The sequence below is a fragment of the Saccoglossus kowalevskii genome, chromosome 10 (genome assembly GCF_978046115.1).
Source record: "Saccoglossus kowalevskii chromosome 10, keSacKowa6.1, whole genome shotgun sequence".
Taxonomy (NCBI): Eukaryota; Metazoa; Hemichordata; class Enteropneusta; family Harrimaniidae; genus Saccoglossus; species Saccoglossus kowalevskii.
In genome coordinates this window covers 31,236,312-31,251,529 of record NC_140650.1, presented here as the reverse complement: position 1 = coordinate 31,251,529, position 15,218 = coordinate 31,236,312, and the positions used below count along the sequence as shown (strand labels likewise).

Sequence of the window (15,218 nt, the reverse complement as noted above, 5' to 3'; positions counted from 1 at the left end):
ATCTCACATAACTTGTAAGCCACTATTACAAATCCCACATAACTTGTAAACCACTATTACAAATCTCATATAACTTGTAAACCACTATTACAAATCTCACATAACTTGTAAGCCACTATTACAAATCTCATATAACTTGTAAACCACTATTACAAATCTTACATAACTTGTAAGCCACTATTACAAATCTCATATAACTTGTAAACCACTATTACAAATCTTATATAACTTGTAAACCACTGTTACAAATCACACATAACTTGTAAACCACTATTACAAATCTCACATAACTTGTAAACCACTAGTACAAATCTCACATAACTTGTAAACCACTATTACAAATCTCATATAACTTGTAAACCACTATTACAAATCTCACATAACTTGTAAACCACTATTACAAATCTCACATAACTTGTAAACCACTATTACAAATCTCACATAACTTGTAAACCACTATTACAAATCTCACATAACTTGTAAACCACTGTTACAAATCACACATAACTTGTAAACCACTATTACAAATCTCACATAACTTGTAAACCACTATTACAAATCTCACATAACTTGTAAACCACTATTACAAATCTCACATAACTTGTAAACCACTATTACAAATCCCACATAACTTGTAAACCACTATTACAAATCTCACATAACTTGTAAACCACTATTACAAATCTCACATAACTTGTAAACCACTATTACAAATCTTACATAACTTGTAAGTCACTATTACAAATCTCATATAACTTGTAAACCACTATTACAAATCTCACATAACTTGTAAGCCACTATTACAAATCTCATATAACTTGTAAACCACTATTACAAATCTCATATAACTTGTAAACCACTATTACAAATCTCACATAACTTGTAAACCACTATTACAAATCTCACATAACTTGTAAACCACTATTACAAATCTTACATAACTTGTAAGTCACTATTACAAATCTCATATAACTTGTAAACCACTATTACAAATCTCACATAACTTGTAAGCCACTATTACAAATCTCATATAACTTGTAAACCACTATTACAAATCTCACATAACTTATAAACCACTATTACAAATCTCATATAACTTGTAAACCACTATTACAAATCTCACATAACTTGTAAGCCACTATTACAAATCTCATATAACTTGTAAACCACTATTACAAATCTCATATAACTTGTAAACCACTATTACAAATCTCATATAACTTGTAAACCACTATTACAAATCTCACATAACTTGTAAACCACTATTACAAATCTCACATGACTTGTAAACCACTATTACAAATCTCACATAACTTGTAAACCACTATTACAAATCTCACATAACTTGTAAACCACTATTACAAATCTTACATAACTTGTAAGTCACTATTACAAATCTCATATAACTTGTAAACCACTATTACAAATCTCACATAACTTGTAAGCCACTATTACAAATCTCATATAACTTGTAAACCACTATTACAAATCTCATATAACTTGTAAACCACTATTACAAATCTCACATAACTTGTAAACCACTATTACAAATCTCACATAACTTATAAACCACTATTACAAATCTCATATAACTTGTAAACCACTATTACAAATCTCACATAACTTGTAAACCACTATTACAACTCTCACATAACTTGTAAACCACTATTACAAATCTTACATAACTTGTAAACCACTATTACAAATCCCACATAACTTGTAAACCACTATTACAAATCTCATATAACTTGAAAACCACTGTTACAAATCTCACATAACTTGTAAACCACTATTACAAATCTCACATAACTTGTAAACCACTATTACAAATCTCACATAACTTGTAAACCACTATTACAAATCTCATATAACTTGTAAACCTCTATTACAAATCTCACATAACTTGTAAACCACTATTACAAATCCCACATAACTTGTAAACCACTATTACAAATCTCATATAACTTGTAAACCACTATTACAAATCTCATATAACTTGTAAACCACTATTACAAATCTCATATAACTTGTAAACCACTATTACAAATCTTACATAACTTATAAACCACTATTACAAATCTCACATAACATGTAAACCACTATTACAAATCTCATATAACTTGTAAACCACTATTACAAATCTCATATAACTTATAAACCACTATTACAAATCTCACATAACATGTAAACCACTATTACAAATCTCATATAACATGTAAACCACTATTACAAATCTCATATAACTTATAAACCACTATTACAAATCTCACATAACATGTAAACCACTATTACAAATCTCATATAACATGTAAACCACTATTACAAATCTCATATAACTTGTAAACCACTATTACAAATCTCATATAACATGTAAACCACTATTACAAATCTTATATAACTTGTAAACCACTATTACAAATCTCACATAACTTGTAAACCACTATTACAAATCTCATATAACTTGTAAACCACTGTTACAAATCCCACATAACTTGTAAACCACTGTTACAAATCTTATATAACTTGTAAACCACTATTACAAATCTCATATAACTTGTAAACCACTGTTACAAATCCCACATAACTTGTAAACCACTATTACAAATCTTATATAACTTGTAAACCACTATTACAAATCTCACATAACTTGTAAACCACTATTACAAATCTCATATAACTTGTAAACCACTGTTACAAATCTCACATAACTTGTAAACCACTGTTACAAATCCCACATAACTTGTAAACCACTATTACAAATCACACATAACTTGTAAACCACTATTACAAATCTCATATAACTTGTAAACCACTATTACAAATCTTATATAACTTGTAAACCACTATTACAAATCTCACATAACTTGTAAACCACTATTACAAATCTCACATAACTTGTAAACCACTATTACAAATCTCAAATAACTTGTAAACCACTATTACAAATCTTACATAACTTGTAAGCCACTATTACAAATCTCACATAACTTGTAAGCCACTATTACAAATCCCACATAACTTGTAAACCACTATTACAAATCTCATATAACTTGTAAACCACTATTACAAATCTCACATAACTTGTAAGCCACTATTACAAATCTCATATAACTTGTAAACCACTATTACAAATCTTACATAACTTGTAAGCCACTATTACAAATCTCATATAACTTGTAAACCACTATTACAAATCTTATATAACTTGTAAACCACTATTACAAATCTCATATAACTTGTAAACCACTATTACAAATCTTATATAACTTGTAAACCACTATTACAAATCTCACATAACTTGTAAACCACTATTACAAATCTCACATAACTTGTAAACCACTATTACAAATCTCACATAACTTGTAAACCACTGTTACAAATCACACATAACTTGTAAACCACTATTACAAATCTCACATAACTTGTAAACCACTATTACAAATCTCACATAACTTGTAAACCACTATTACAAATCTCATATAACTTGTAAACCACTATTACAAATCACACATAACTTGTAAACCACTATTACAAATCTCACATAACTTGTAAACCACTATTACAAATCTCACATAACTTGTAAACCACTGTTACAAATCACACATAACTTGTAAACCACTATTACAAATCTCACATAACTTGTAAACCACTATTACAAATCTCACATAACTTGTAAACCACTATTACAAATCTCACATAACTTGTAAACCACTATTACAAATCTCACATAACTTGTAAACCACTGTTACAAATCACACATAACTTGTAAACCACTATTACAAATCTCACATAACTTGTAAACCACTATTACAAATCTCACATAACTTGTAAACCACTATTACAAATCTCATATAACTTGTAAACCACTATTACAAATCTCACATAACTTGTAAACCACTATTACAAATCTCACATAACTTGTAAACCACTATTACAAATCTCAAATAACTTGTAAACCACTATTACAAATCTTACATAACTTGTAAGCCACTATTACAAATCTCACATAACTTGTAAGCCACTATTACAAATCCCACATAACTTGTAAACCACTATTACAAATCTCATATAACTTGTAAACCACTATTACAAATCTCACATAACTTGTAAGCCACTATTACAAATCTCATATAACTTGTAAACCACTATTACAAATCTTACATAACTTGTAAGCCACTATTACAAATCTCATATAACTTGTAAACCACTATTACAAATCTTATATAACTTGTAAACCACTATTACAAATCTCATATAACTTGTAAACCACTATTACAAATCTTATATAACTTGTAAACCACTATTACAAATCTCACATAACTTGTAAACCACTATTACAAATCTCACATAACTTGTAAACCACTATTACAAATCTCACATAACTTGTAAACCACTGTTACAAATCACACATAACTTGTAAACCACTATTACAAATCTCACATAACTTGTAAACCACTATTACAAATCTCACATAACTTGTAAACCACTATTACAAATCTCATATAACTTGTAAACCACTATTACAAATCACACATAACTTGTAAACCACTATTACAAATCTCACATAACTTGTAAACCACTATTACAAATCTCACATAACTTGTAAACCACTATTACAAATCTCACATAACTTGTAAACCACTATTACAAATCTTATATAACTTGTAAGCCACTATTACAAATCTCACATAACTTGTAAACCACTATTACAAATCTTATATAACTTGTAAACCACTATTACAAATCTCACATAACTTGTAAACCACTATTACAAATCTCATATAACTTGTAAACCACTATTACAAATCACACATAACTTGTAAACCACTATTACAAATCTCACATAACTTGTAAACCACTATTACAAATCTCACATAACTTGTAAACCACTATTACAAATCTCACATAACTTGTAAACCACTATTACAAATCTTATATAACTTGTAAACCACTATTACAAATCTCATATAACTTGTAAACCACTATTACAAATCTCATATAACTTATAAACCACTATTACAAATCTCACATAACATGTAAACCACTATTACAAATCTCACATAACTTGTAAACCACTATTACAAATCTCACATAACTTGTAAACCACTGTTACAAATCTCACATAACTTGTAAACCACTATTACAAATCTCACATAACTTGTAAACCACTATTACAAATCTCACATAACTTGTAAACCACTGTTACAAATCACACATAACTTGTAAACCACTATTACAAATCTCACATAACTTGTAAACCACTATTACAAATCTCACATAACTTGTAAACCACTATTACAAATCCCACATAACTTGTAAACCACTATTACAAATCTCACATAACTTGTAAACCACTATTACAAATCTCACATAACTTGTAAACCACTATTACAAATCTTACATAACTTGTAAGTCACTATTACAAATCTCATATAACTTGTAAACCACTATTACAAATCTCACATAACTTGTAAGCCACTATTACAAATCTCATATAACTTGTAAACCACTATTACAAATCTCATATAACTTGTAAACCACTATTACAAATCTCACATAACTTGTAAGCCACTATTACAAATCTCACATAACTTGTAAACCACTATTACAAATCTCACATAACTTGTAAACCACTATTACAAATCTCACATAACTTGTAAACCACTATTACAAATCTCACATAACTTGTAAACCACTATTACAAATCTCACATAACTTGTAAACCACTATTACAAATCTCACATAACTTGTAAACCACTATTACAAATCTCACATAACTTGTAAACCACTATTACAAATCTTACATAACTTGTAAGTCACTATTACAAATCTCATATAACTTGTAAACCACTATTACAAATCTCACATAACTTATAAACCACTATTACAAATCTCACATAACTTGTAAACCACTATTACAAATCTCACATAACTTGTAAACCACTATTACAAATTTCATATAACTTGTATACCACTATTACAAATCTCATATAACTTGTAAACCACTATTACAAATCTCACATAACTTGTAAACCACTATTACAAATCTCACATAACTTGTAAACCACTATTACAAATCTCACATAACTTGTAAACCACTATTACAAATCTCACATAACTTGTAAACCACTATTACAAATCTTACATAACTTGTAAGTCACTATTACAAATCTCATATAACTTGTAAACCACTATTACAAATCTCATATAACTTGTAAACCACTATTACAAATCTCACATAACTTGTAAACCACTATTACAAATCTCACATAACTTATAAACCACTATTACAAATCTCATATAACTTGTAAACCACTATTACAAATCTCACATAACTTGTAAACCACTATTACAACTCTCACATAACTTGTAAACCACTATTACAAATCTTACATAACTTGTAAACCACTATTACAAATCTCACATAACTTGTAAAACACTATTACAAATCTCACATAACTTATAAACCACTATTACAAATCTCACATAACTTGTAAACCACTATTACAAATCTTATATAACTTGTAAACCACTATTACAAATCTCACATAACTTGTAAACCACTATTACAAATCTCATATAACTTGTAAACTACTATTACAAATCTCACATAACTTGTAAACCACTATTACAAATCTCACATAACTTATAAACCACTATTACAAATCTCACATAACTTGTAAACCACTATTACAAATCTCACATAACTTATAAACCACTATTACAAATCTCACATAACTTGTAAACCACTATTACAAATCTCACATAACTTGTAAACCACTATTACAAATCTCACATAACTTATAAACCACTATTACAAATCTCATATAACTTGTAAACCACTATTACAAATCTCACATAACTTGTAAACCACTATTACAACTCTCACATAACTTGTAAACCACTATTACAAATCTTACATAACTTGTAAACCACTATTACAAATCCCACATAACTTGTAAACCACTATTACAAATCTCACATAACTTGTAAACCTCTATTGCAACAGCAGCAACCAATCCTTGCGTCAAATACAACTTGAAGTGAATATCACAATTTCTGTGTTCTGACTATTAGCTACCACATTTTGAAATGTATAATATATAATATTTCAAATACTGAACTTAAATTCGGGCTCGCCTTGATAAGTCCACCAGTCGAGGACTGACTGAATTTCTATTTCATATCAGCGTGTTTCAATCACCATTCATAGCATAGCTGGACGTTACGTGTATTCATTAAACTGGTTTGACTTTAGAAATTTTGAAGGGCAGCGGCGTCGTGTAAACCAAACGTATTTTACAAGCGTAGCAAACGTCACATGGGATTAATGAACACAACGCGGAATGATGACCACGGCCCTTTAAATTAAAAAAAACTGTCAAACAGTTATAGGCGATCCGATAAATCAATTACTCGTTTCTTTAATGGTATACACAATTAGCCAATCGGCGTTATAACACAGAGGAAATCTTGAGAGAAAAAAAGATGTTTTTGACTGCCATAGAGGGCGTAATGACAGCCACTGATTCAATTATGCGGTACATCAGCCATAACGCAATTGAGCAGTCATTTGTTTGTGTTCCCCTTGATACAATACTTTCTACAGCATTTTCCAAAAATAACATATTTAACTTATACCACGCAATAAAAGTGAAGAAAAAAACACATCAATTTTGTGATTATAGAAACACCGACAAAAGTGGCAATAAAATAACTTTTAATGAATGCAAAATTATTGCTTGACTATTTAATTACCATTGTGATATTTGTATTTGTATTTTGTGGAATTTACTAATCGATCAATATCGTAAAAACAAATCAGCGTCAAAGGATGCGACAAGGACAGCGAAACAAAATATTATATTAATCTACACTGATCTGAGGTAGAGTATGGAATTTAAACATTTGCAACTGATTTCTGCTTCCATCTTCAATAAAACCTTCATGACGAATTTACGCTTCCTTTGATCAAAGATAACATATATCGGTTTAGTATCATCAATAAAACTAATTCTACTGTGGTGATAAATACAATCTACAGTACTGCTGAGTGTGACGTAAATATCCCTATGAAGACTAATTCTCGTATGGCTACTGTGCTCGACTGTTGGCAGTACTGTTTCACTCGACGCTTACAATATAATAACTTGAACATCTCTCATTCGAGTGCGATTCAAGAGTGCTCCATCGACGACGCATCTATTAAGTCCTCAGTAAAAGCAATCAAATTGTCAATTTGTCATAAGGCGGGCTGCTGGTTTCTGACAATATTCCTGTTCTTTGTCCAAATATTACCTCCGCGGCATATTCCCATGATTGAAATTACACTCATCAAATGAATTATTTCCGTGACATCATTCATTGCACCTCATTCAAGTTAACCGACTGAGACGCTGTCTTGGCGAGATATGGACATGATAATAAACGGAGTATTCGACTGGTTGCCAGGAGATTATAAGAATACTAGTTTGCAATATATGATTTAAATACAAGCGTGCCTAATCAAGAAGTCACTTGAGTGATGTACGGAGGTTGCTAGCAAGATCGACATAGTTAATTAAAACTTGATGAACTTTTCAGGAAGCGCCATATCAGCGAGTGAGTCATCGAACCAGTTGTTAAGTTGAAGTCGATCAAGCGATTTCTCGTGTATTCTAAACTCATTCATTTTTTTTCTTAATTAGCAAATGTAAAGGGCATTAATTACCATGGCAAACACAATGGTAATAACCTCCAACTAACTAATTAACCAAGGGTAGGGTGGTTGGACGCGTGGTTTGTTTGTGATTGTGTCCAGATCTTACATATTATACAAATTCTTCAACACACAATTGTTGACTTTGAGGTTTTGATATCGTCGCATCATGATCTAACCATGACAACAGCAACACAAACGCCAGATAAGGTGTGTTCTACTATGCTAAATCGATTACAATACTAATATACTAATGACACATTCTATTCACCTCAACTGATATGTGTACTTGTTATCTACTGATATTGTTTGTGCTTCATGGGTAAGAAATAAGGTTTACAACACAATCTCCTCGCTTAGGTGTGTGATCTACGACAACATGTACTTGTATTTGTTGATGTACTAGTTTCTATTAATCGCAAGTCGTTCTGCCGCTTGGGATCGACATGTCATTATTCGCTATGTGGTGATTAGTATAATTTCCCTTGTGATGTCGAATCAATATAACAAAGCTTTGTTTCTTTTACCATAACAACAACTCATCGAGCGCTTCCCTTGTTCACAGATGCCTGCCACTCACAGCCTGACATGGCACCATATATGAGGTGGTGGAGGTGGTTAATTGGTACTTGTATATATTCAAAATCATCGATCATCGGTACCCAAAAACTTTATAAACACACATATCTGAAAACTGTTGTTGAATATGTTGTTAAATGTTCGAAACGCTTCACATACCGTGATTAAACCATCACACCTCTTTCCGCATAGCGACATATCGCGTGTTAAGCTAAATCACCATGGTAACGTTACATCATGTTGTACTTTAAGTAAAGGTAAAAGAGTATAGTGTTTATGTTGAGGCCACCAAAGAAAACTCGGCGGCCTTGAATCACATCTGCGTCTTGCTGTAATGATGCTATATTTGACCTTGGTGGATACTTTTTTGAAACGTGATAATGTCTTGTCTTTCTTGTATCGCCCGCTGATTATAAGAGCTTATGACTCTGATACATACTTAAATGATATGGTATCAATATGAATATATTTCAGCTTGCTTACACGTAAGTTTTATCTTACGTGTAAGTGTTATCATGGAGCTATCCACGGTGTTATATAACCCTATGGTATGACACAGTGCTACCCGAAATCAAATTAATGAAACTAAGCATGTAAACTAAAACAATGTATAAAAGTGTGACACGTTAAAGATGTTCATGGGTCAATGCAGCATAATTACGTAACACATCATCATCATTATACACGTCTCATTGGCTATTTATCATAAGGATAGATTTGCATCTCCAGTTGTCTTTGAAATATCTATTTTAACGTGTGCGTTAATGGTACATGCAGATGGTATATGCCGCCATTTCTCCGTGAGATTTTGCCCTTTAAAGCGTGTTCTAAGTTGTCATCGAATCTAAGTAACTTCGACCACCTGACTACACTGAATGTAGACATCATTACCTTGTAATAGATGAAACCTGCAACGCCAATAAATAATAACCGTTCTGAATGAATGAAATAGTTAAATAGATTAATTAAACAAACTGTACGACGCGCATTGAATAAATGCAACTTAATTCATCATTGCGTGTGTTGTACTGAGTCACCATTGAAACAAAATTATACAACGAAATGACTGTCATTCGGATTTGTAATATTGTAATTTGTAAGTATATGTATACATGATAATATTATGCACTATCGCTTCACCGCATACGACTGTGCGCACCAATGCACTCAGCGTATGCATTCACAATGATAACAACTCCCTGCTAAGAACAAACTCCAGTAGATATATTATATTTCATAAAACAGTAATTGCCTCCCGGCGAGCTAAATACAAAATACAATTGCATCCACCGATTATGAAAACACTTTTATGACCGTAGCTTGTTGAGTGACTGGATTAAATGTTAGCCAAAATAATATGGTAGCAAGTTATTATTTTTAGTGTTTTTCAAACTAGATATGTGCTCGTCTATAATTACACCAATCATTGTTTGAGTGTTTCTTTCTATTCGTCGTAGTTTGAATGTTAGAATATATTGTTGCTACGAACAATATTGAGCCCGCATTGCATAGAGCAAATGGTTATATATTTGATACATTGGTCACGTGGGTGCAATTATTACTTGCATATTTGAACTACTACATTCTCTACTGATGAGAAGTAAAATAGACTAATCCCAGTATTATTAATACACGGTAACAATATCCCTTTTCTCTAACTGGCGACAATATTTCGGTTGAACGAACAACTTCAAGGATCTTAACTACGATTTAATGGTGTTGTTCCAGTAAACGTATTTATAAGATGTTTACTGCAAGCATAAACGTGAAACACTGGGAAATTCATACCTTTTTAATAAGTGACCTTATCTCACTTCTCGAAGTAATATGCGAAGATTTGTCTAATTTGCAACGATTAAGATTCCCAAGCTCACAATGCTTTTTGTGTTTTTCTTCACAGAGTTGCGGTTCTCTTTGATTGTAGCATCTGCTGATGTCAGTACTGGTCATTTCGACTGAACTCCGCAACTAATCTAGGAAAGACTCGAGTATTTAATCTGATTACCGTAAACCTGTGCTTACCAATCTTTCCTGCGTGTTTTGTGTTAGCCAGGAAATAAGGGATTTCAAACTGGGCAATTTGCAAGTTGTCTCACCTGCCAACGTCGTATTTGTCGGCGAGAATTCCTTTTATAAGAAGATATATATTCGCCAATTAACAATATTCTGATCACTCCAGGATTTTTGGAAGATATGATTAATGCGCAAAAATCTGATTTATCACTCGCAGTGATAGGACAATGTAGTCTCATCGATCAGTTACATAGTACGAAGTCACAAATACGATTTCTCAGTTTTGCCTTAAGAGTGCGCTGTTCAAATCGCCCACATAAGGTTAACGGCTCGTCATCAAAAGCATAGTCATTATTGTTGACTGGACATTATTGACGGTGAGCTGACTGCGTTTAATAGGCAAGCCAATTGCTATACGCGAACGCAAACATACGTGTCATCGACGCATCAAGAAACAGTCGATCCCAGGACATTAATACGCCAGGACTTTGATAAAGTGTAATTTCAATTCATTCGCTTCGGGATTCGCCAACTCGAAATGTGACTACTGGATGACTTCGGATTCAGTCCAGTGTTCTACGATTGGTGTTGCTGGCACCACAATATTTCAAACTCAAAAGTAACTGCCACTGTAAATGTAATCGCCAACGTTTCATCTTCATCTTCCACTGCCTGAAGAAAACAACATCAAATCATGTCGTTCCGGTATTATCCCATGATGTCCCTCGGCAACGGCTCTTCGGCGGACGAACGATCGCTAAATCGTACTGTTTACCCCTCACAATATTCCTGGTTGAACAATCTTATGTCATTGAACTTCACCCTGAACGAAACACTTGTCAACATCACCGTTAACGTTACAGAGGAGGTCGCTGACGTGCGAATAACGACAGAAAAAATAGTCGGCGTTGTATTTGTATTTTTTCTTGTAGTCTTCACTGTGATTGGTAACGTTTTTGTTTTATCGGCGATCATGCTGGAGCGGAACCTGCGAACAGTGCCAAACTATATGATAGGCTCTCTCGCCGTGGCGGACCTCTTAGTGGCTACGTTAGTAATGCCTGTTACCTGTGTATACGACGTTACCGAACGTTGGATACTAGGGCCTGAAATGTGCGATATGTGGGTGTCGTTCGACGTTCTGTGCTGCACGTCCAGTATACTCAATCTGTGCATCATAGCCTTAGATCGTTACTGGGTAATTACAAGACCCATAGAATACATGAAAAGAAGAACACCGCGTAGGGCGTTTCTCATGATAATCTTCGCGTGGATCGCTTCCATACTTATTTCCATTCCACCGCTGTTTGGATGGAGGACCGAGGCTGACAAAGCTGATCCCAACGTGTGTCAGATAAGCAGAGACCACGCATACACGATATTTTCAACGTTTGGCGCATTTTACATACCATTAACGGTCATGTTAATAGTGTACTGGAAGATATATATTGCTGCCCGGAAAAGAATACGTGGAAAACGATATCGTGTGGAAATGAGTGCCAGCAGCATCACGCTTGATTCGCCGAAGACGGCCGTCACCAAACTAACAATGAACGGCCACAGCGGACTTGAAACCTCCGATCAAGTGGTAACGCGTGTGAGACGAACTAAGCGTGAGCTTTCAGCGGCAAGAGAGCGTAAAGCCACACGGACTTTAGGTATCATTATAGGAGGTTTCACTGTGTGCTGGTTGCCGTTCTTTATAATGGCTCTTACGATGCCGTTTTGTAGAAGTTGTTACTTACCCGCTTCTGTGGCCCGTTTATTCACTTGGTTAGGTTATTGTAATTCATTTTTGAACCCGGTGATTTACACTATTTTTAACCAGGAGTTTAGAAATGCATTTCGTAAAATAATTCTCTGTCGCTACTGTTATCGCCCGTCGTACAGATAGCATTGCCATACGGTTCACTGTGCGTAATTTACATACAGTATACACCATGGTAGCGTATATCACACACTGTGTAGCGTATTGCTTTAATTCTCGTAACAGTTAAGAAGAACTACGTAATTATGTGTTGTTTATATTTACGTCGAGGCAAACACAGAAAAGGAATTGTGTTTTGAGTTCCCACCCGCGAATTTAATGTACGATTAAAGAGTAACTCCGATCCGGCAACATTGGCATTGCAATCCCCCGGCGAGTCAGTTGCCATATTATGATATATATCCAGAGATATAGTTTCAATATCATTGCTATTAACCTTACACGATCATTTGAATATCGTATTTGTTACAATTTTCAGTATTGTATATACATCCACTGCCATTTCTCCCGTGTCGGTTAGTCAGTTAATACTCGTTAATTAATAATGTGTGTTTTTATATGATAAATAAAGAAGTGGAGTTAATACAGATGTTCAGGTCGAGTCGAACGATTTGAACACATATGGCAATCAAGGTATTAACGAAGAGCATGGGACAATATGAGGAATTTATTTTTTTGTTACCACGAGATTAAATGAGCGTAAACTATTTAGAGATTATGCTGATCCGATAATCCATGTCACCTTTATCAAAGGCAAGTTTGAATTGCCGTTCACTTTAGATAGAAATAATACACGGATTAATTATTTATGTCTTATTTTTTCAGATAAAATATTACAAACTGTTATGATGGAATATATATTTTATATAATTACTACAGTATCGGTCAATGTATCAATATTTGATAGATGTCTACAAGTCGCAATTGTTTTAATAATGGAACAACCATTTAATTGCTCTATTTGATAACACGCTTTGTTTTTTCGCGTGTATTTTTGGCTGAGGTATGTATTTTTTTTGGAAACCTCGTGTATTAATATTATCGGATGCCAGTTGGGCTTACTGAACACATTCATAAACCTATATAAGCTCAAATCACTAAATCCGTAACCGTGGGACGCTAACAAAATGGGATTTCTTGTGTCAAGCGTAATATATGACCGACCTGAGACCCATTCAATGATTTCGAAGAGTTTAAAACGGATATTAGAATGTTTTTTAAGTGCATGTATTTTTACATATTATGTTAATTCCTGCAGCATAATGTATGCTTCCACGAACCCATGTCCATCTATGCACATTGATCAATCCTATAAATAGTATACACTGGGTTACCGTGTTTTGATTCCCGGCGTACGCACTGTATTGCATTTATTTATGTTTGCCCCGCATTTAAGGATATCTTATTTGTCACAAACGTCGGTAACAGATACTATACAGATTATCACACATCTTTGCAATAGTTTAATGACACTGAATTGTGGTGATAATGACCCTTTCAAAAATTGAAAGACACTAACAATGGTTGGAGTACCGCTGTAGTTTCGTTTTTGAATACACTAAAACTTATATATTGTGTGGTAATTTCAATATAATCAGGTGGCAACGTTACTTTATAAGTTGTTTTTTTAATTTGAAATAGAACAATAAATCTATATCGAGTGGATGTGATGCTCATTTTAATCGATGCGAATATTTTATTTCTTTGTGTGGCAAATTATTGTATTTAACAACCAACTTGTTTTCACTGACGTTGGTTTATCTTGTGTCAAAGCAACTCGTGCATTAGCGATTATATGTGCGAACGGTTAGTGTTTTTCTGATGATAGCTATGTCAATCATGAGCAGCGAAGTCAGCAAACTGTCAACAGGGTGCCATATGATAGTGCGGTGAACGTATTGGGGATATCGTATGAACAATATGCAAATCACTCGCGCACAAACGGACCATATGCAAGACCGCAAAAGGTAACATATTCTAGCACTTTTTGGTGAACATAATTGAAAACACTAGGATGAATCTCATTTTAGTTGCCATGCACATTGCCTGTGGTGACGTAATTGTGGTAGCAATTTAACGCGTTGAGGCTAGCGCGGGAAATTATATTACGATTCACCACAAGCGATTCAAAAGTTCAAAAGAGCAACGGTATTAAAACTG

The 15,218-nt window shown here is 33.2% G+C and overlaps 1 protein-coding gene across 1 annotated transcript; it reads left to right on the top strand.

Annotated features, from left to right (window-relative positions):
- The first annotated feature begins 11,475 nt into the window (after positions 1 to 11,475).
- On the top strand, positions 11,476 to 14,740 carry LOC100368609 (5-hydroxytryptamine receptor 1A-like). Its single transcript, XM_006825907.3, has one exon. The coding sequence runs from the start codon at positions 11,985 to 11,987 to the stop codon at positions 13,182 to 13,184; it is 1,200 nt and encodes a 399-aa protein (XP_006825970.3). The 5' UTR covers positions 11,476 to 11,984; the 3' UTR covers positions 13,185 to 14,740.
- The last annotated feature ends 478 nt before the right edge of the window (positions 14,741 to 15,218 follow it).

What these genes read in the sequence shown, in the direction of transcription:
- LOC100368609 (XM_006825907.3), top strand. Translation starts at nt 11,985, where the DNA reads ATGTCGTTCCGGTATTATCCCATGATGTCCCTCGGCAACGGCTCTTCG.